The 22,096-nt window shown below is 35.7% G+C and overlaps 2 protein-coding genes and 1 long non-coding RNA gene across 4 annotated transcripts in view; 2 read left to right on the top strand and 1 right to left on the bottom strand.

The window, feature by feature from the left end:
- LOC127623546 (inositol-trisphosphate 3-kinase B-like) overlaps nt 1-6,156 on the top strand; it is a 45,920-nt gene extending 39,764 nt beyond the window's left edge. For both annotated transcript variants that reach the window (XM_052097927.1, XM_052097926.1), the window contains exons 7-8: nt 1,169-1,240; nt 1,786-6,156. In XM_052097927.1, coding sequence (XP_051953887.1) covers nt 1,169-1,240; nt 1,786-1,998 — 285 coding nt within the window. In that variant the 3' untranslated portion in view covers nt 1,999-6,156. The remainder of the gene's footprint in view (nt 1-1,168; nt 1,241-1,785) is intronic.
- A 760-nt stretch (nt 6,157-6,916) lies between these two features.
- LOC127623553 (uncharacterized) lies at nt 6,917-12,033 on the top strand. Its single transcript, XR_007968075.1, has 4 exons — nt 6,917-6,993; nt 7,347-7,559; nt 7,694-7,780; nt 11,513-12,033. It is a non-coding gene; the product is annotated as an uncharacterized LOC127623553 (long non-coding RNA).
- Nucleotides 12,034-16,530: 4,497 nt separating this feature from the next.
- LOC127623943 (protein stum homolog) overlaps nt 16,531-22,096 on the bottom strand; it is a 28,980-nt gene continuing 23,414 nt past the window's right edge. Inside the window, exons 3-4 of the mRNA XM_052098519.1 lie at nt 20,365-20,373; nt 16,531-16,565 (exon numbers count right to left, since the gene is read on the bottom strand). Coding sequence (XP_051954479.1) covers nt 16,531-16,565; nt 20,365-20,373 — 44 coding nt within the window. The remainder of the gene's footprint in view (nt 16,566-20,364; nt 20,374-22,096) is intronic.

The following is a 22,096-nucleotide window of genomic DNA, read 5'->3' as shown; positions in this document are numbered from 1 at the left end:
CAGTTTTGTTTTTTTGATAACTTTGTCTGTGTTAATGCTAACTGCATAAAATTTTCCACAGGTGTGAATTTTTATTGGAATTTTAATATTTCACCCTATTTTCTTTAAAAAAAATATTTTTTGGACTAGTTACACAAAATACTCCCTCTTAGCGTCGTTTTGGACAAAAATGCCCCATTGAAACCCATTAAAACTGCGATTTTTAATCCCAGTGCCATTTAACTATAAAATTATGCAATCTTGTTTAACATGCTTTCATTATGTTGGCAAGGCTTCAAAATTTACATTTTAAATATTTTTTATCAGATCGTGCCATTTTTTCAGGTTTGGCATATCATCGCTTTTGTTGTTGTTTTCTGCTGTTTTTGGCTTATGCATATTATAGAGCTAATTAGATACATTATGAATATATAATTGTGTGAGTGTGTTGGTATGGATTTCAGAGTGTGGTTTGTATGTGTCTGAGGCTCTAATAATACAAATAAAAATTCTGTTAGCATTTATTAAATTGAAAATAATTATAATTATTATATTTTTTATAAAAAACAACAGTGGCATTATGTAAACAAACCGGCGTTTAAAGTGTTAAAATTCTGAAAATAAATGAATGTTTGGTAATTATGATTAGAACTGATTCTGGTTAAAATATAAGTCAGTGAAAGTAGAAAAAAATATTATTCTATAATATTTTTATGACACTTTTTTGACATGGCCATTTTTGTCCATTATGGACCTGAGTGGTAGCTTTATTTTAAATCTGATACTGCATAAAACATATGAAAGCATCAAAATGAATGTTGTTGTTAATCATTGACATATCTTTCTTTAATAATCAAAGAAACAAAATTCTGCTTAGCATCTATTAAATTGAAAATAATTACTATTTTTAATTTTTTCCTAAAAAAACAACAGTGGCATTATGTAAACAAACCAGCGTTTAAAGGGTTAAAATTCTAAAAATGAATGAATGTTTGGTCATTATGATTAGAGCTGATGCTGGTTAAAAAACTTATGTCAGTGAAAGTGGAAAAAAATATAAATCTATAATATTTTTATGACAGTTTTTGGACATGGCCATTTTTGTCCATAATGAACCTATGTGTAACTTTTTTTAATTGATGCACAAGGGTTAAAACATCTTATACTAACTTTGTCTCTTTTCCCAAAGAATTCCTATCTGAACCGACTGAAAGAGATCAGGGACACTTTGGAAGTATCACCGTTTTTCAAAACACATGAGGTAAACTGTCTTTTATTATCTTAAAACACATGAGTTACAACTATGAACTTGAAAGCTTTAAAAAATGCAAGCTTTTACCCACTCATTTGATAATAGTAACCATAAAAGCAATTACATCATGTGATACCTTTGGATACTTAATGCCTGAAAAGAAGCTTGGTTGTATGCAAATCACTACACAATCTCTATTAATGAGTGTAAGATAAATACACAAGATACACTTCATACATTGGAACTGTAACAACTTTGTATTAATACAAGGAGGTAAAACAGGCTCTGCAAACACAGTGTTGTTTATTCACACAATTATATGGTGGAAACACAGGGCACAGCTCTGCAAACTATCTGTTTAATAAGTGAACATATGTTTGCTGCACAAACCTTCAGGAAACAGGATCTTTGTGTCTATTGTGTCAAGTTTGCAATTGTATTTGTGGCAAAACATTCAAAGTCTCGCAAAGATACGAAATGCATGGAACAGGTTCTGACATTGAACACTTTTCCGTGTTATGCATTTACAACTTTGCCCCATTTCTCATGCTCAGGTGATTGGCAGTTCTCTCCTTTTCGTCCATGACAAAAGGGAGCATGCAAAAGTATGGATGATAGACTTTGGGAAGACCACTCCATTGATGGAAGGGAAGGAGCTGAGCCACAGGGCCACCTGGGTGGAGGGTAACAGGGAAGATGGCTACTTCTACGGCCTGGACAACGTCATAGACATTATAACAAACATGCTAGCTCCTAAACCTCACTAGAATAAGAGGACATGGTCTTCTCCTCCCACCCTTGGGTGGGCTGCCCGCACTACAGATCAGGACCTCGCTGGGTTACCCTAAAGCTATCCTAACTGATCTCCCTCTTTGGCAAAAAAGAAAACTGTTAAATGCCGCAATGGCCTTTAACGAGTGTGTATGTTTGTAAACTTGTAGATGCTGTACATATGTAGTGTAAAAGCCAGTGTTTTTAGTTCAGGAAATGTGTGAATAGAATATTTGCAGCTACTGCTTTTAAAGAATGGCACATCTTAAAGCCACACTCCCTTTTTTCTTCTCCTTTCAAGCGAGTTCTTTTCAAAATGCTAGTGTCACAGAAAAGTTTAAAGCACTTGCAGGCATATTTTACTAGTAATCTTAAAAGTATAGTTCACCCAAAAATGAAAATTCTCGTCATTTACCCTCATGTCGTTCCAAATGTACACAAATGGGATATTATTATATATTATTAAGAGGAATTTCATACAATAGCAGCTGATTGTGACTCTTTTTAAAGCTTAAAAAAGCACCCAAAAGGGTAAAAAAAAAAAAAAAAAAATGTAGTCCATGTGACTCCATGCGTCATAGTCCGGTCTTCTTAAGGCGTACAATCACTGTTCACTCTTAAATCAAATTGATCAAGTCATCTACAACAAGAGTCCAAATATAGCGTCAATCAATCACATCAAACCTCATTGTTATTTGTGTCATGACATCATGACGTTTGGTTACAAGATGCACAAAAATCAGTTATCTTTGATGATATTCAAGTGTCACCATATTTGATTTGTTGATGAGTTGATTGTTGATTTAATTTAAGAGTGAATACACAACATTGGAACAAAATAATGGTGAGTAAATTATGACACTTGTAATTTTTGGAAGAACTGTCCCTCTAATACAATGTTTTTGGAGATGCTGCACGTGTAGTAAAAAACTGTACGATTTTTTTTAAATGTCTCATTTATGGACCATTTTTTTTTATTTGAAACAAAAATCTAAAGTTTATAAATAATGTTGAATCTGACCACCACTTTTGATCCACCACTTTTAATTAAAATATTTTATATTTATATTTGCTGGGTCCAAACAATATCTTTTTATTTGTTTTATAGCTTTTACACTGTTAAGGTAACTTATAATTTGTGTTACCAATTGTGTCATCTATACTGAGTGCCTATAGTAGAACAAATGAAATGATCCCATGTTGTGAATTGTCTAATGATGTCCTTTTATATGAAACAAATACTTCATATTGATGTTCCATGAATTCAGTCACAATTTTTGTCCAAGTGGCCAAAACAATTAATCAAGGGGTTTTTCAGGAAGTGTCTCCTTATCTGTCTTGCATGTCTATATGTTAGTCTGCCACTACCAGTTTGTGAAATGTTTTCTAGTTCCCTGTTGGCGCACAGTCTGAACTTGTGTTTGTCTTAACAGGATTCTGAAAGGGTGAAAATGGCAGATGGTGAATGGTAAAACAACAACAGTAGACATTGACAGTGCTAAATGGTGTCACTTAAGTTTTAGTTTCAAGTTAAAGAAATAGTTGACTAGATGATTTTTTCTTCCTTGGAACACAACAAAAAACAAACAATGAAAATGAATAGTGACTGAGGGTGTTAGTCAATAACATTCTGCATAACATCTCCTTTTGTGTTTCACGGAAGAAAAAACATGTTCGTAATGACTTATGGGTATAAGTCATTGGCGATTTCCATTTTTCATCCTGACTAATAGATCTCTTTACCAAAAATGTAAACCATTCCTCGCAAGTTTAAGCATTCCTTGTTGTCACAAGAGCCTTAAGAAATGTTGTTTTTCCTTCAAAAAAAGTGCCTGGGGCAATCCTTCATGCAATGCCTTTAAATTTCGACTCACCACAATGAGCGCATCATGGTTTAGAGAGGTGATTGTTGTTTGCATGACTATTTGCCATGCAAATGATCCATCCCTGCATACCCGAATCATTGAGATATGCTCTAAGCAAAATATTGTTGGAGATAAAAACTAATTTGTTGGTCAGTATGGAAACCATGTGCTGACACCAGAATAAACACAATCAGTGAATAATCGTAGTTGATTTAGCCCAGGGCACGGAACACCTAGGGCAGACCTACAGTTTGAAACGTCAACGCAACGCATTCCAAACACACAGTAAATGGCAAAGGGGTTATTGTGAGGCCTCAAACCAAATGTCACCACACTGGGGTTCTGTTTTTTTTTTACACATCCTTTATTTGTGATGAAGAGATTTCACTCTTGTTAAATAAAATGACCTTTTACGAATGCTATAGGAACCAAGAGGACTAAAGGTTAATGGTTGATAAGAAAGCATGTCTCAAAGTCCTGTGCAACTGTCTTAGTTCCTTAATCACAGGCTGAAAAAAACTTAATTTATGTGGCCAGTTAGTTTGATTCTTTATATGCCATGAAACCTTGACTTTAAAGCTGCTGTAAGCTATTTTTTCAGCCCCTAATACCTGACAGATAACATTAAAATAGATGTCCTGAAAAATTATACAGGTCTCTTTGATAGTCCTAATCTCTGTAAACAGCAAAAAAACTAAAATGGACTAAAATTAATCTGACTACAGCTCGCACATGTTAGCCAAACAGAACTCCTGTAAATGGCTCTCGAGCAATGGCAGGAATTTGGGGCGGGAGTATCTGTTTGCACGACCAGTGGAAGACGGGAGTGTTTGGTGATGGTAGTGGTGCAAAACTCTCTTATGATAACTTTAAAGGAATATTCCACAAGTTAAGCTTAATTGAAAGCATTTGTGGCATAATGTTGATTACTACAAAAAAATGTTTTTTTTTTTAGAATTGGCACTTCTTTAAAAAAAGCAAAAATCAAGGTTACAGTGAGGCATTTACAATGGAAGTGAATGTGGCAAATTTCTGGAGGGTTTAAAGGCAGAAATGTGAAGCTTGTAAGTTGAGCTGTAAACTTTACAGTTATTTAGAATTTTAGGGTTTGTTGACATAATATCGTTAGTTAGTAAGTGATTTTATCACACTAAAATAATTTTAACATGCATATTGTTTATGTCTTGTGGCTATACTTTTGAAAAAATAATATTTGAATGTTAAAAAATTGGCCCTATTTACTTTCATGGTAAGTGCGTCGCTGTCACCGATTATTATAATTATAATTATTATTTTTTTTAAGAAAATGAGAGTCGTCAAAATGCATTTTTTTGTGGTAATCAACATTATGCCACAGATGCTGTCGATTGAACCCGCCCTATTCCTTTAATATGGAATACTTAGAACTTTCAGAGCGTTGCCTACTCTCTTATCAAATCAAGGTGATAAGAGTCATAACCAATGAAGAAAATATTGCTAATTTCATGTTTGACTGATCTCCCGATATCAAATGAACTCAAGACACACATTTTTCTCCCCACTTAAGCTAAGACATGGGAGTAGGACTCCCCCTGCTGTTATGGTGCTGTATTACATTAGAACAAACAAAACTGACAAAGTCCATCTTTTGCCCTAAACGTTTTACATTTCATGCCACATTTGTGTCAAAATAAAGGAAACTTCTAGTGATGTCATACGCAAACTTATATTTATATACTAATATTTGTTACATTTTGCACAAGAACACTAAATGTAGCTGCTTTGTTTGTCTGCGCTTGTTTGGTTGCCTGTATTTTCCATACCTTGGTGACGTAGTTGTTCATAGTAATGTAAGCTGAGCTTATTGCTGTGTAAAAATTTGCAAATGTTTTCAAAGTGTGTCTCTCTCTTTTGGAAAATAAATTTCTGAAACCTGCAAGAGTTGACCTGTTGTATTGTATTGGTCAAGGTGTTGCTGCATGGAGCCTGTTTACACAAGTAACATTTACACAACATGCTTCTGTGAAGAAGATATCCGTGTTGTGGTTCAGAGCTCCATCCATAACATTTTGAACAACCAACATCTTGCATCTCTGCCCTGATGTATATTTGCCATGTTAATACTGCAATTAATTAACTATGCTTGGTTGTACAGTTTTTCCTCAGTAAAAAAAATTGGGTCAAAAAAATCCATGGTTTATTCTGTTTTTTATTTATTTTATTTATTTATTTTTCACAGGCTTTACAGAAACAATACAACTGTCATTAGGATTTCCATTTTGTAGTAAACAAAACAAGCAACATGAAATCTCCTTCCTTTGTCTTATACTTGACTTTTTTTTCATCATTTAATTACTTCAAGAGACATTTATGGAGCTACATTTGTGCCAAAACTTAACAAACAAATAGAACATTTTGCAAACAAACACAATCCACTTCACAAAGGAAAACTTGACTCTTAAGCAAACTGAAAGCAATTTCAGCATTGCAATACAGAGACATTTTGTTCATTCATTGATCTTCTGGTTTCAGGTCTAAGCTCTGTATATTGTAAAATGATGTACAATGTAAGATGATCTTTAAATGATCCATAAATTATTAAAAGATTAATAAATTAACGATACTTTTAAAATTGCTTTATGGTTTAAGGCAATGGTTAGTAATAGAAGCGTAAATAGATCACTTAATTTAACTATGCTATGATGACTACAAACTCTATTCCTGTAGGTTGACTTTATTTGCAGTTATTCCACAATGAGCAGCAAGTGTTCCCAGGGGTGGAGCTAGGGGGTGGCCAGGGGTGGCCACGGCCACCATGGAAATAATCGCGGCCACCCCACTGGCCACCCCGATCGTAATTACGATCTATTATAAATAATAATTATAATTTTGTAGAAATTGATCAAAAGGACCTCGATCGATCATGGCTAAACTATTACGTTCAGACTGCGAAACTATCGCGACAGTTTAATCATTAAATTAAAAAAAAAAAAAAAAACGTTTAATCATTAAACTATCGCGAGGCAAATGTGCTATCGCGAGAGTTTCCGTAGCGCACGTTTCCAACATTCGACTGTGAAGAGGGGTGCAGCTTCGTTTTGGTGCCTGGATCAACTCGTGTTTGAGCACACAAACACATCTATTCAGGTGAGTTATTAATATCAGATAAATTATTATTTTAGTTCCTTTCAACTCTTTGTGTCAGTGAAGTTGTATCAAAGTGAACAGTTAGGAAGCAGTTGACTTTATATTAGCTGACTTGACTTGGATGCTCAGAACTATTTCCATGTTATCTCTGAATATATAAGGACATTTATTAAGTTATGTTTTTATCATGAGACATTTAATGTGATTCAACATTCCAATATAATTACTAGCCTAGGTTTTAGGTCGATTTTATATACAGTATAACAAAAACATTTAATCTTTGTTCAATAATAGTCCTCCATTTTTGTTTGTTTTTTTCAAACATGATGTTAATGTTGAAATGTTTTGCTTAGGTGTATTTATGTCAGACAGTCAGTGAAATGTGTGGAAAATTAAAAGAAAGGCACCAGATATAGCATCCTTCTTCAGGAAGAGTAGCAAGAAGCAGCCAAATGACTCTAAGACACAGGAGAATAATAGGCAGGATGAAAGAGAGAAAGAACAGACTGACCCAGAGAGTGAGGGAGAAGAATCTCCAGAGAGCACAAGCCCAAGAGAAATGTCAGGTATACCTCCACTCACACACTTGAGTACTCTACTGGTATATATGTTTGAATACAACAAGTGATATAGAAATCAATAATATATAAAACTGTTTAAAGTGTATGAAAACCAACTGAGACTGATTTTTGTATTCTAGCACTTTCTCAGACAGTTCAGGAGACAAACTTTGAGAATGAAGAGGAGCCAACTACCAGTAACCACGCTGACCCAATAGGACCTCCAGGTAAACTACAGTACCTATCACACATACCTTGATTATACAGGTGAAACTCGAAAAATTAGAATATCGTGCAAAAATTATAATTTTGATGATTATGGCTTACAGCTTATGAAAACCCCAAATTCAAAATATCAGAAAATTAGAATAATATTACATGAAATCAATAAAAAAAAAAAAGGATTTTAAATACAGAAATGTCGGCCCTCTGAAAAGTATAATCATGCATATGTGTATAGTTATATATACTAAATATATTAGTTTCACTTTTTAATTTGAATTACTGAAATACACAAACTTTTGCACAATATTAAAAAATAAATAAATAAAGTGATCTTGAACATGATTTTCTGGTCCTGTTTAAACTGTTTTTTTTTTTTTTTCAGCATTGGGAAATATGTATTCTGTTTTCAAAGTGAATTTCCTAAGTTTTATTTGATTAAATAACTTGAGGGTGAGTAAAATTATGACACACAGTTATTTGGTGAACTTTAATAAAAATGTCATTGTAGGCTAGCTATTGTACATTATACATCATTGTGATTTTGGGCACCTACAATACTTTAATAATTATTTTAAGGTTGGATGAGTGCCATGTTTGTTTGCAAAATTATGTTTTTTGTGCCACCCCAGAGTAAATGCTGGCCCCTGCCCGGCCACCCCTATGAAAAATTCCTGGCTCCGCCACTGCGTGTTCCATGGACATAAGTGAAAAAGCACATTAATAAGCGTTAATTAATTGTTACATGAAAATCATCTAGTTACAATTACAATGAATTATATGTTTACAACATAATTATGTTGTTTTTATCTTAATATTACTAGAATATGTCTAGCTTTCACCAGATCAGATCGTAATTCAGGACATATCTAATATAACTAGAAAGGGGATGTCGTTTTCCCCACATAACATTGTAATAATAACGACACAACTCAGTGAAGAAATATAGACAGCCTATGTGGCAGCACTGCGCCATCTACTGTTTTGAAAGAGGACATTGCACAACCTATTAATAAGAAAATCTGTATTGATGGATTTGTGAGAGAATCAAGACAGTGGTTGGGAAAATTGTGCCAAAAGTCAGGTGACGCACAAATGGAATGGATTTGTTCACATTCGACTTTGTATTTATTCAATAATACAGTAGAATTTCTAAAAGAGAATGTATTTATTTGTGAAATATGATAGAAGTTTATATAAACACACACACACACACACACACACACACACACACACACACACACACACACACACACACACACACACACACACATATATTTATAAAACAGCGCATTTGTTTGTTAAGCCAGTAGAACATGACAACTAGCATTCATTTTCTCTTAAATTTCCCTTTGTATTTGCAAATCTCTTTATAATAATTATAAAAAGGCCATTTGTTTGAGAGTCTAGTTTTTCTATGCTAAGTGGATTGTGCTTTTTTGAAAAACGTCCTATTTATATGTTAGTTTTGGCATAAATTTGGCTCCATAGACATTTTCCACATAAGAATGTACAGGTATCATAAAACAATTTGGGAAAGAAAGGCTTGTATGCATACAGAGGGTGAGAGGAGGCTTAAATTAAGTCTGATATTGTCATATTCAGTGTTTTCCATTTCTTTATCCTTCCTGGCTAAAATGTATGTAAATATTGCCAGCATGGAAGTGAACAATAGAGGTAAGCACAAATAAGAAAGCATGCTAGTCAAAGAGTTCAAAGGTTGTCTGAATCAGTGGCGTAGCCAATGGCACACCCAAATTAGACCCAGGCCCACCCAGAATATTTGGGATGACTCTTTGACTTCAAATATATATTTATAAAATGGTAAAAAAAATCATAAATTCTGATTTCTATATGTGTGAAAGAACTGTTTGAATGTGCTGTTTCTCTGTTGTTAAGGAAACATTTAAAAACATTTGGGTGAAAATTTGTCCCATCTATTTCTGTTGAGGCTCACCCAAACGAAATTTCGTGGCTAAGCCCTTGGTCTGAATTAGTTAACTGGAATTTATTCCATATGATTGAAAGCCAAGTTCTCTCAAAGTGAACAGTTGCCCCCTAGTGGCACTCTTGTTCAATGCACTGGAGCAGTCTACAGCCCAGTCAAAACGATGCATATTATTTTTTAATTTCCTCTTAAAATAAGTATGCGTTACTTATGAGCTCCATAATTCAAAAAATGTAGAAACATATCCCAAACAGTAATATATTCCAGCAAGCCTATGTGGTGTTATTTATTTTGGCATATTTTTTTTGGCATCCATCATCCTGATCTGATTGGATATAGATACTTTGTAGTGCTGAAGGTGTGCAAATAAAATTATTTTGATATGATAGCATAAACTGTGAAGTTTAAGTAGCTTTATTTTCATTTTCCTCCCTTGAATAAGCTGGACTTCCTTATTTAGTCATACTTAGAATGAGTCACACCACTGACAGTAAGCCTCAGAAATACTGTTAGCATGTGGAGCAGGGAGCTTAGAGAAAGGCCATGTTCAAGAATCAGTGAAACAACTGCCCACAAGAACACACACACACACACACACACACACACACACACACACACACACACACACACACACACACACACACACACACACACACGTAGTGTTTCCATGTTTTATGGGGACTTTCCATAGACATAATGGTTTTTATACTGTACAAACTTTATATTCTATCCCCTAAACCTAACCCTATCCCTAAACCTAACCCTCACAGAAAACTTTCTGCATTTTTACATTTTCAAAAAACATAATTTAGGATGATTTATAAGCTGTTTTCCTCATGGGGACCGACAAAATGTCCCCACAAGGTCAAACATTTCGGGTTTTACTATCCTTATGTGGACATTTGGTCCCCACAAAGTGATAAATACACGCTCACACACACACACACGCACACACACACACACACACACACACACACACACACACACACACACACACACACACACACACATTGGTGGAGCTATCCTTATGAGGACTCTCCATAGACATAATTCATTTTTTTTTAATGTACAAACTATAGATTTTTTCCCCTAACCCTACCCCCTAAACTTAACCCTCACAAAAAACTTTCTGCATTTGTACATTTTCAAAAAACTATGATGTGGACAAAAATGAAAAGTTTGTCATTATTTACTCTGATGAACTGAGGAACATTTAGCCTTGCATCTCCTTTTATGTTCCACAGAAGTAATACATGTTTGAAAGAACATGAGTGTGAGTAAATGATGACAGAACATTCATCTTTAGATATCTCATAAGGACTGATTCTAAGCCAAACAAAAATGACACAGTCATCATTATTTGTGTTTTTATTTCCACATCTAATTTGACATTTTATCTCATGATGGTGTGATCCTGAAATTAAAGCAATTACATTATAGAGATGGCATGATTTGGATCTATGGTGGCAGTTGGCGTCTGAGGAATGCAGTGTGTAATTCCATCCAGCTGCTCTGTGTTTTTATGACATCAAGTAAACAAAGGGGGTCATAAAACTTCTCTTCAAAACATTCCGCTGTAGTCAATAGGGAGCATGCAATTTAAACCAATATTTATTGCATTATATAGTTTCCGAAAAAGAAAACATCTACCGTCAGTTCCTTAAAGGGCTAATGACTTTTTTTTATTGTTTTAATGTTTCTTGAGGTTCACTTATAAACAAAATGTGCACCAAAAACAGTCATTTGTGTCTAAAACATGATCATTTCCCCCCCTCATTCTGACCCACAGAAACACTCTGCTTTGGTGCTGTTTCTCCTCAGGGACGGATTACCGATTGGGCCAATGGGGCCAGTGCCCAGGGGCCCTTGACTACCAGGGGGCCCTTGACTGCCCGGGGGTGCCCAGGGCTTTAACTCTGCTTTAACCCTCAAAACAAACTTTCTGCATTTTTACATTTTCAATAAAGCATAATTTTGTATGTGTTTCAAGCAATCTGAATTATGGAAACACTAGAAATATCATCATAAACCACATTTATTGCATTATACCCTTGTAATTACCAGGTCATACCCTAAAAAAAAGGCATCATAAACCACCAAAACCCACCCATCCAGCTTAACCAGCATGCAATTCCCATGCTAGTTTAATGGTGTTTAGTGCTGGTTTGATGCTGGTCTTGCTGATGGACCAGCATAGCTAATTAAAAAGCATTGTACAGTCACCAGCACACCAGCATGCCATGCTGGGGGACCGGCAAACAATACACAACTTAAGCTGGTGACCAGTAATGCTAGATTTTTTTAGCAGGGTAGAAGCTCATCTCAAGTTTCACATAAGTCTTCATGCCACAGTACAGTTTGTTTGGCATATACATTCAAACACGTTCATTATCTACGAGTGTGGTATACACACAACATCACTTTATATTGTTTCCAGAAAAAACAGCGAGACTAGAGGAATGCAGAGCAAAGGCCTAAAATAATAGAATCCAATGCATTACTTGTAAAGGAGACAAATAAATATGCTTTAAAAACAGATTCTGAGATAACCTAGCTCCAAACAAACTCTAAAGAGGGAGAAAATGTTCTATAAGGCATCATTTGTTGTAGATATTTGGGAAACAGATATTAAGATGTAATTTTCTAAAATCATGAAGTAATAATTTTGCTTGTAAAATAGACTAATCAATTTGCACTAATCATTATCTCACAATCATTCCTAACATGAATTGCAATGTTTAATTGAGATTAAACTATTGAAAACCAATATTATGCAAAAGGATTACAGATTGTTCATTCTAAGGGATAGCATGCCTCATACTTGATTTGTTGTGAAACGCCTTTCTCTTTCCCCAAGAGAGGAAGTCTCAACTCATCTCCACATCATTTTAATTTCAGTTAACTGGGTAAATGCTTTGAAGTCATGCCTCAATAAATTGCTTACTTGCATAAGAGAATGTATTCTAACATCACAAAATGTACACACTGGGGATGATTGAAAATGTCCCATTAACAGGATTTTATTACATTTTGAGTGTGAAACTTTACTACTGGTTGTGGTCATACACACAGATTTGTTAAGCCTATTTTAAAATGTGTGTGTATCTCTGGTTTTGATGGGGGGAAAAACATCACCACATTGTCACTTTTAGATGCATAATTTATTAGATATGATACCTCTGACATTTACAGAGGTGTGACAGTTTACAAAGTCATTGTGTGAGTCTGCTGAGTAACATTATGTTTGGCTGTAATAAATTAATGCTTCTGGACAGCACTGGATTCTACAGTAATGTTTGCATTTAAAAAAGGCAGCATTAAACAGAACAACACCCAACTCTACACAACATTTTCACGTTCTATCCATATTTGCAACAAACCCTCAAATACATTCACACCAGAGACCAGCTAATATCTATTTATATCCAAAAAGAGACTCAACTAAATTTGAGACTCCTCAGAATAGTTGTGTTGTGAATGAAAGTATCTAATATTTGGTAATGGGCCACTTCAGAATTTACTGGATTTTTACAAACACATTGTGCACTCAGCAACGCCAAATATTCTTCTTAATCAGTTGCTGGCGCCATTAGCAATTGGTGGTAAATTCTTCAATGTCACTCACTCGTAAATTATACTGTTATGGCTTTTACAGTTTGTAATTGATTTCATCCCCTTCACATGAGTTGAATAAAGTGGGAGGTCACTATGGCAACTGGCCCACTATTATTCACCAATACTTGTATGTTTTACTTAAAATTGATAATTACAACACTCAAAAATAGGATTTTTGCAGGTTGTTCACTTTACTTAATTAAAATGAACTAAAGCAACAGAATTCTAGAACATTTTGTCCTGAATTCAATTAAAGTTTACTTAATCCATTTGAGTAAGGTCTACATGAATATTTCTTTGTAGCATTGATAAAACTGGCTAGGAGATTTCCATTTCCCAGCATGCTTTTCAGGGGACTGGATGGTGTGAACAAATGTTATTTAATGCATGTTTTAGCAAGATAGGAACATAATTAGTGTTTACTGGTCTGTTTGATCATTTTTTAAAAGTAGTGTTTGTTTATCTGGTGTTTGGGCTGTTACCATTGTGGTGAAGACTGGTGCTTGTGCTTTGGTTGAGGATGGACTTACACTTTCAAGTGATGCCTTATTTGAATCATATACTAACGATTAATTTGGACTAAAATATGACAACTAATTCAATAAACCTTAGTAAATTAATAAGTTTGACAAACATAAAAAAATAAGTTAGTTGAATCTAATAAAGTTGAGTTAAACCAACTCTATTGCATTTATTTGACCTAATCCAACTAAAGTATGTTGGTTCAATTAAACTGTTTTAATTTGAATGAAATAGATGAACTTGCTTGTAAAAACTTTCTCAAATTCAATGAATTAAGCGTAATGACTTCATTTATTGAGTGAAGAGAAAAGGTTTTGTTTTTAGCTGTTGGTCTCTGTGTATTTCAGACTAGTAGAGATAACATGTGAACTTAAGTTTTATAAAACAAACAGATAAATACACACTTCCTGTTTATAAGGCTTAATTTGAGTTATACACAGCACACAACAAAGAAATACTATAGACATTATCCACCTTATTTTGCAACGAGAATGCCCTCTGACAAGAATGGAGAGTAAAATACGTTTATTAATTTGTCAAGATGAAACAAGATGCAGTTTTGGTGCAAAGAAAGTTAAAGCAGCATTTGCCCAGCAGCTTTCTTCTCTCTGCTGGTTGTGTAAAGTTTATGGAAGCATGTCAGAAGGCACGGAGGACTGTCCTATCAGTGCCTGATCTCTCATTCATTCTGCCTGTGCAACAGTGTGATAAAACGATGGCAAGATGCGATATATGGTAAAACTATATGTGTTTAAAACCAATGAGTTTATGACAATTAAAATTAATGATAATAATATGATAACATATATTGCCAGCTTGTAATATAAAGCAGCATAATGTAATATTTCTGTATCACTAAAATAGCTGGAAGTGGCTGATACCGGAAGTGGTCCACATTCAAGGTTGATAATGGCAGCGCCCTAGTTTCTTTGAAAAATAAGGTGGATAATGCCCATGACCATATACACTAAATATTCAGTTTAATATAAATTCATACAGTGCTCAGTGGGAAGCAAAATATTCAGCATTATTAAGCTTTGCTTTTCATTGGACAACTGAAAGTTCTATACAACTATTTAAAAATGTAAATAGTGGAGACCGGGGCTAGTTACACACTGGGAAGTTATCATAAAGGTTAAATCTTAGTGACCAGTAATTTAGTGAGTAGGTTTGGTAATGAGTCACTATATGCAAATGCTTGTTTACAACAGCAGTGGCTTTGTATGTTGGTTTCAAAAACCTAAGGTGTGTCCCAAACCGCATGCTGCTGTACTATTCTAAGTCATTTTGATGTGTTAGTAGTGCGAGTAGTATGTTAACACTGCAAATGCACTAAAAAGAACTATGCTATAAGTACCCAGATGATTCAATTCTTCAACCATCCAAACGGAGAGTGGAATGTTGGACACTTTATGCACTCAGCGTTCACGGCTTGCCGTACGTAGCGGAAGGCAGGGAGAACTGGGACTTTTCCTGGTGGGCTGGCTGCGAAACGGGGCTGAACGGTGAGGAACGGGCAGCGATAAGTAGAAACGGGCTGCCGCGTTATGCCGAATGGCACTGCAATAAGCTAAAGTCGGCTGCAATATGCAGAAAGGGACAGCGACAATAATAGCGGCACTGCGATATGCAGAAAAGGACAGCGACAACCCCAAACTTTGTGGTTGTTTTTATGTCAAATCAGGGATGATTTCTCTTCCCAGTCCACCCATGGTGGAAGGGGCGGAGATACTTGGCTGCATTGTTCATATGACAAAACAATTGTAAATAATGGAGAACATAGCAACTAGCAAACACATAGCATGTGTTTGAAACATCACTTCCGTCAGCTGTTAATCGGCAAATGCTTCTGTGAAGTACAAAAAACTTGAAGTGTTCCATTCGGGAAGATAAAAACACTTTGAAAATTCATACACTACATGGCTGAGTTCATAGTGTATAGTGCATCATTTGGGACACAACTCTAGTTCAAAACCCTCTGTGACAAACCTGTGAATTCTAACATGCAAACTAAACTTCAAATATTGTCATATTTTGTAATAGCTCTTAGGTAAACAAGTGAACACAATAACACCATATTGGCATACATTCAGGAAAGGGTCAACCATACAATGAAATGAAATTTTAACCATAAGGTATATTTTGTCACAAAAGGTCAAATTGTATTCATCTTATTCATTAGCTTTTTGTTGTTTACGGTATGTGTCTATACAGTGATTGGCTTTTAAAAAATAAACCTACTCTGAAAAATATTCACTCGAGTTTAAATTAAACTAGCCCCGGTCCACCAGTTTAAGAAGTTCATATATCCTTAAGTGTATACTGCTCAATTTAATGCACATTAATACTACAGATTAGAGCATGTTTAAACAAGATCGGTTTTCCCTGACAGGCAAGGTATGTGTTCGGCACATAGACGGTTTGCACATTTGTACAATTATCGAGATATTCACAGACCATATACATACTTTTTTCTGTCTCTTGTCAGTCAGGTCCCTTTTATTTTAGCACCTGATATGAAGGAACAATAGGAGTTGGACTGAGAATCTATATGTGAACAACGCCTGGATCTCCCAAGCTACCTGGGGGCCTTCTCAAAACTCCCATTTATGTTGACCAGACAGCACAGGAAAAAGGTGCACATTCAAGATTAAGTTTCAAGCACAGCAATCAGAGCTGCTGGGGTGCAGCCTGCTCCCTGTAGCCTGTAAGTAGAAAAGCAGCACAGTGTAAGAGCACATAACTCTGGCTAATAATACTACTGCGTTATGGGTTGAAATTAATGGCTGGATGTCATGTAGCAGGTTGTAGGTCCAAGCCTTTCAAATGCCAATCTATTAACTATAACCACCCAAAACTGGCCCTTATTTTATTCCCAACCAGCATGACTTTTTTGTTCCATCCATGGAACATAATAAGACAAGAATGTTAAGAATGTTCAAGGCTTTCAAGCACCAAAAAGGACAAAATGGTACTATAAAAGCACCAATGGTCAATGGGGTCGTCGACTTCAATCCTTTTGCATTATGCTTTTTGTGCAGTCACTTTGCATGAGCTAACTGGAATTGAGAGCTAATGTGAAAGATTTAAGCGAATAACAATTTGTTACTCAAGTCCTAATACAAAACTATTGAATTGCTTTTAAAGTCTTGAAAAACATGGAATCAAAGAATCACATTACCATACCTACATTTTTGCTAAATTATTTTTACTTGGCTTGTTGTAAGTATTGTGGTAGTTTCCTGGTGAAATGAACACTAGAGGCTCTACAACAAAAATTACTTTAATTCACATTCAGACAAATCACACAACATTTGAAAAAAGTTGGGTTCATGAGTTCGTTGGAATATACTAGTAGCAAAACATGTGTGCAAATAGCCTATGAAGACACAGGACGTACATTTATGCAAAAGTGTCCATTACTCATCTCAGTCGCATTAAAAACACAGATTCTATATGTGGCAGGGCGCAGGGCGGGGCCGGGTTGTGATTATACACACCCTGTCCCTTAACAGGCTAATTAAGCCTCCGAGAGGGATAAAGGCTGATGGCAGATGGTGGTACGACGAGAGAGAGATAGTTTACGGACATGTCCGTCATGTGTGTTTTTTGTCTTTTTAAGATTATCATTATAAATATTATTTATATTGCCAAGCCGGTTCTCGCCTCCTCCTTCCCTTTGAACTCCTTTACACAATATTTCTCAAAATGCATCCCAAACTTGGAAAGAACATAATGAAAGAGTTATGCCAAATTAGGTAAATAAATGCTTTATCAGTGTTCAATATATGCTCTATTAATCTCTAGCATTGACAGATGAATACTGAAGGGTTCGGGCAGGAGATTCGAACTAATTACTTTTCTGACATGGAGTGCCATTTTTTATTTTCCTGGTCAATGACTGTGCCGATGGCTTATTTCCAGGTTAAATTAATATTTTGAATAAACTGAATAGATTTTTGAACCACACGATGTGGGTTTATGTTTTCTCTTTTAATCGTTTAATGTAATTTTGAGTGTGACCATGGTTTAAGGACGATGTACCTGTATGCTGGGTTGGAAATCTCAAGGATTAAAAATTGTGTTTTCCTTATTACAACACGCATTGTTCTGAAAACAAAAAGAAACAAATAAAACACAGAATGTAGGCTGTCTGACCACAGCAAAGCGGGCACGTTTACTTATGTGAAGCGTTGCTGGCTCATGATGAATGAATGGCTTGCACGAGTCTCGTCACACTTTAATAGTGTTTAGCCACCCATTCAGCTGATGAAAACACGCTGCGTGATCATGTGGAAGGATTATATCAAGCTGTAGATTGGAATGCTGGTGCGGAATTTATATAAATAAAATAGTCTACTCCTCTCTCGCCGTTGCTGGTGTGTTTATCTGTTTCTTTACTCACAATGGTGCATTTGTGCGCTCAACATGAGATTACATCTGTATTATGGCAACGTGAATACGTCACATGAGAGACCACGTGATCTCAGCCCTCTCGTGAATCTTACCAGAAGTGATTGTTAATAGTTTAAAAGTTCTTAAATATTGATTTTTTTTGCACCAAAATCATCATATCGCTTCAATTTAAGGATAGGTTTAGGCTACTTTAACAGCTGGAGTTGTACAGATGACGTTTATGCTGTCAATCATGGAGATTATTTGAGATTCAAAAGATCAATCTCCATTCACATGCATTTTAAGGACCTAAAAAGCTGAGATATTATTCTATTATTCTTCATATGTGTCCTGTTGAAGAACGAGTCAAACACACCTGGGATATCATCAGGGTGAGTACATAATGAGGGAATTTTCAATTTTGGGTAAATATAACTCTTTTATTGCCACACAATTGATAATTCACCTCGAAATGCCACAATACGTGTAATGAAGAAAATTATAATTTTGCAAAAATGTCACCACAGTCATGTAATTGTCATGAGATCAGGCACACCATTACTGTGCTTTTATGGTGTCTTTTTGCCCTTTGTGGAGCTTCAGAGAAGATTTTGAAACCAACATCAGCTTACCTTAATTCATAAAAAAAAAAGAAAACAATTTCCTCATCAAAAACGGCTGACTTTATGTGATTTTTGGAGTTTCAAATTTCTGGCCTACTTTCACTTGCATTGTTTGGAATTACAGAGATATTCTCCTAAAAATTTTTATTTGTATTCTGCAGAAGAAAGTAAGTCAAACACATCTGGGATGTCATGAGGGTTAGTACATTATTTTTATTTTATTTCTGTCAGTATTGCTTTCTCCCCTTTTCTCCCCAATTTGAAATGCCCAATTCCCACCAAGTCCTCGTGGTGGCACGGTTACTCACCTCAATTCGGGTGGCGGAGGACAAGTCTCAGTTGCCTCAGCTTCTGAGACCGTCATTCCGTGCATCTTATCACTTGGCTCATTGTGCATGACACCGCGGAGACTCCCAGCATGTGGAGGCTCATGCTACTCGCCACAATCCACGCACAACTTACCATGCGCCCCATTGAGAGTGAGAACCACTTATCGTGAGTCGCGACCACAAGGAGGTTACCCCATGTGACTCTAACTTCCCTAGCAACCAGGCCAATTTGGTTGCTTAGGAGACATGCCTGGAGTCACTCTGCACACCCTGGATTTGAACTCGTGAATCAGTATTGTCAGCGTCAATACTCGCTCAGCTACCCAGGCCCAGGGTTAGTAAATGATGAGCGAATTTTCATTTTGGGGTGAACTATCCCTTTAATGACACATTCCAAATGGCCTTGTTTAGCAAGAAAATTGACAACCTATTCATAAAACAATACATTACAACAGGTTTTTAAATGCAGATGAATCTTATTAATGCATTATTATTATTATAGTAGTAGTATTATTACAATGCAGCTTTAAATAGATCAAGGAACAAGCTTTAAAAAGGTGATTCACTTTTGCATGCAAGCCATTTAGTAATCTCTACAGGGGGTTTCAAGGCAAAGTTAAAAGTTAAACTCTCCTCCAAGGCTGCCGTGCCACAAAGGCAAAGCCACTACAAGATCTTGTCAAAGGGCTCAGAGAGTGACTGAAAAGACTGGTGGCACTGTGCATCGTGGCAGTCTCTGTATAAAGTCGCGCTTGTGTAGCGCTTCTATTCTAATGAGCACTATGTCTCTACTGGCATTTAACAGACAAAATGTGGATCAAACAGACTGAGAGGAGACTGACAGATGGCAGGTGGTGGGAGGAACATTATCCGAGACGGTTCAGAATACACACAACAGTAGAAGCCATGCTTGAGGCATGCATAATGGTGATGGGCTGAAATGAGTGACCAAACAATAAAGAGAACAGACCTGTATCAAATATAGTGTAATGCTGTTTAGGATTATACCATGTTTTTGTTGCATTTAGTATTGTTTTTTTTTTATTGGTGTAGTATTTCATGTTATAATGCAATTTGGTATGTTTAATGATGTTCTATTTGAAACAGGTCAGAAGATGAGCTGTGATAGGACAAAGTGAAATATCAGATTCACTTACCTTCAGAGACTGTCAATCCAAGAGATCATATAGCAGCAAAATAAATAAATTATAGGTTAGAACTTTGAAATGAATCTGTAAAAAGCTACATGTAGATCAACATGACAAAAAACAACTATGAAAATAAAGCTATGTTTAAAGACTTTCGCACAGGATTTCTGGTAAATTAGTGTGATTACAGTACATTCAATAACAGTACAAACGTTTTACAGGAGAAATACAGAGACAAAGTTATGCACGTTGCTTTTCCCACCTAGACAGAGCAATTAATGCAGAGCTTTCTATCCACTCCCTACCAACAGACCACTCTAATAGTCTTTGTTTAAAGGATTCTAGTACTTTCTATAGCCCTGGAAGGTAGAGATGGTATAATAAGGAACAAGACAGACATGAGGCTGAACATAAATGCAGTAGACAACGGCCCACAGCAGGCTGACTGCTGAAATGCTGTTATCTTCACTAACAATTGGCATGTTAAATGTACATTGTAGTTACAGTGGGATCTGAAAATCTGGGATATTATTTTTTACATTTAAACCTGGAAATACAATGAATGTTTCAGGATTTTCAAAAGTTTAAAACAATGTACAGTAAATTTATGATGTAACATAAATACGAAATATAAGAAAATGTGCAACACATGTGACACACATGGATGAGCCATGCTGTTTACAACTGAGTAGAAGGAACGCTGTACAGAAGCTTAATTGGTTTTGGTTTAGATCTGTATATATCTGTTTCTTTACTCACAATAGTGCATTTTCATCTTATCCAGGATGTCTCAACCGAGAGAAGAACGTGAGATTACGTCCGGTAATGCGAATACATCACACGAGAGACTGTAATAACTCCACCCTCTCGTGAAACTTACAGAAAGCAATGGATTATAGTTAAAAAGTACCAAATGTTGATCTTTTTCACACATAAACCGATCGTACTGCTTTAGAAGACATTCATTTAACCGCTGGTGTCGTATGGATGACGTTTATGCTACCTTCTTTTTGAGCTTCAAAAGTCGGATCGCCATCCACCTACATTTTGAGGACCTACTGAGCTGAGATAGTTTTCTATTTTTCTTCAGATGTGTTCTGGTGAGGAAAGAAAGTCATACACACCTGGAATATCATGAGGTATCGTGAGTATTTTCATTTTGGGTGAACTATCCCTTTAAAGCAAAAGGGAACTTTTCATTCAAATTATCAACCTGGTCACGTTACTATACCAAATAATTATTGTAATTATTTTTATGTGGCTCGTGGTACATATTGCGGTAGTTTCCTATTGAAATGAACAATAGAGGCACTAAGACAACATTGTGGCATTAATTCCCTTTCACACAAATCTTGAGTTCAACTGCAGATTATCAGTTAATAAACACTAACTTTTCACCCTGTTCTCACAAAATGCTTTTTTATGACATCAAAACACTTTAGCGCGTATTAGGGTTATTTCCCCTCTCCTAGAATTTCTCTGTGGCCTATGCAGCTTTCGCAGTCACGTGAGTATTCTAATCAAAGTTTGCCAAGGATATGGCTTTTATTGTTAAAACCAATACAATCACACCGTGATATTTGAAGTACATGATTGGATTAAACTATCCAAACACAATCCCCTATCAATCGACATCCAGTTGATTAAAGAGTAAGTTTGAAAGAGCACACAGATGAAATTGCTGCTGGAAAAATGTCAAGGAAGCGTGCACGTACATTTAATGAAGATCTTCAAAAAGAGT

The sequence above is a fragment of the Xyrauchen texanus genome, chromosome 30, assembly GCF_025860055.1.
Source record: "Xyrauchen texanus isolate HMW12.3.18 chromosome 30, RBS_HiC_50CHRs, whole genome shotgun sequence".
NCBI lineage: Eukaryota > Metazoa > Chordata > Actinopteri > Cypriniformes > Catostomidae > Xyrauchen > Xyrauchen texanus.
Note: the sequence above shows the minus strand (reverse complement) of the source record. Positions and strands in the feature narration are given on the sequence as shown.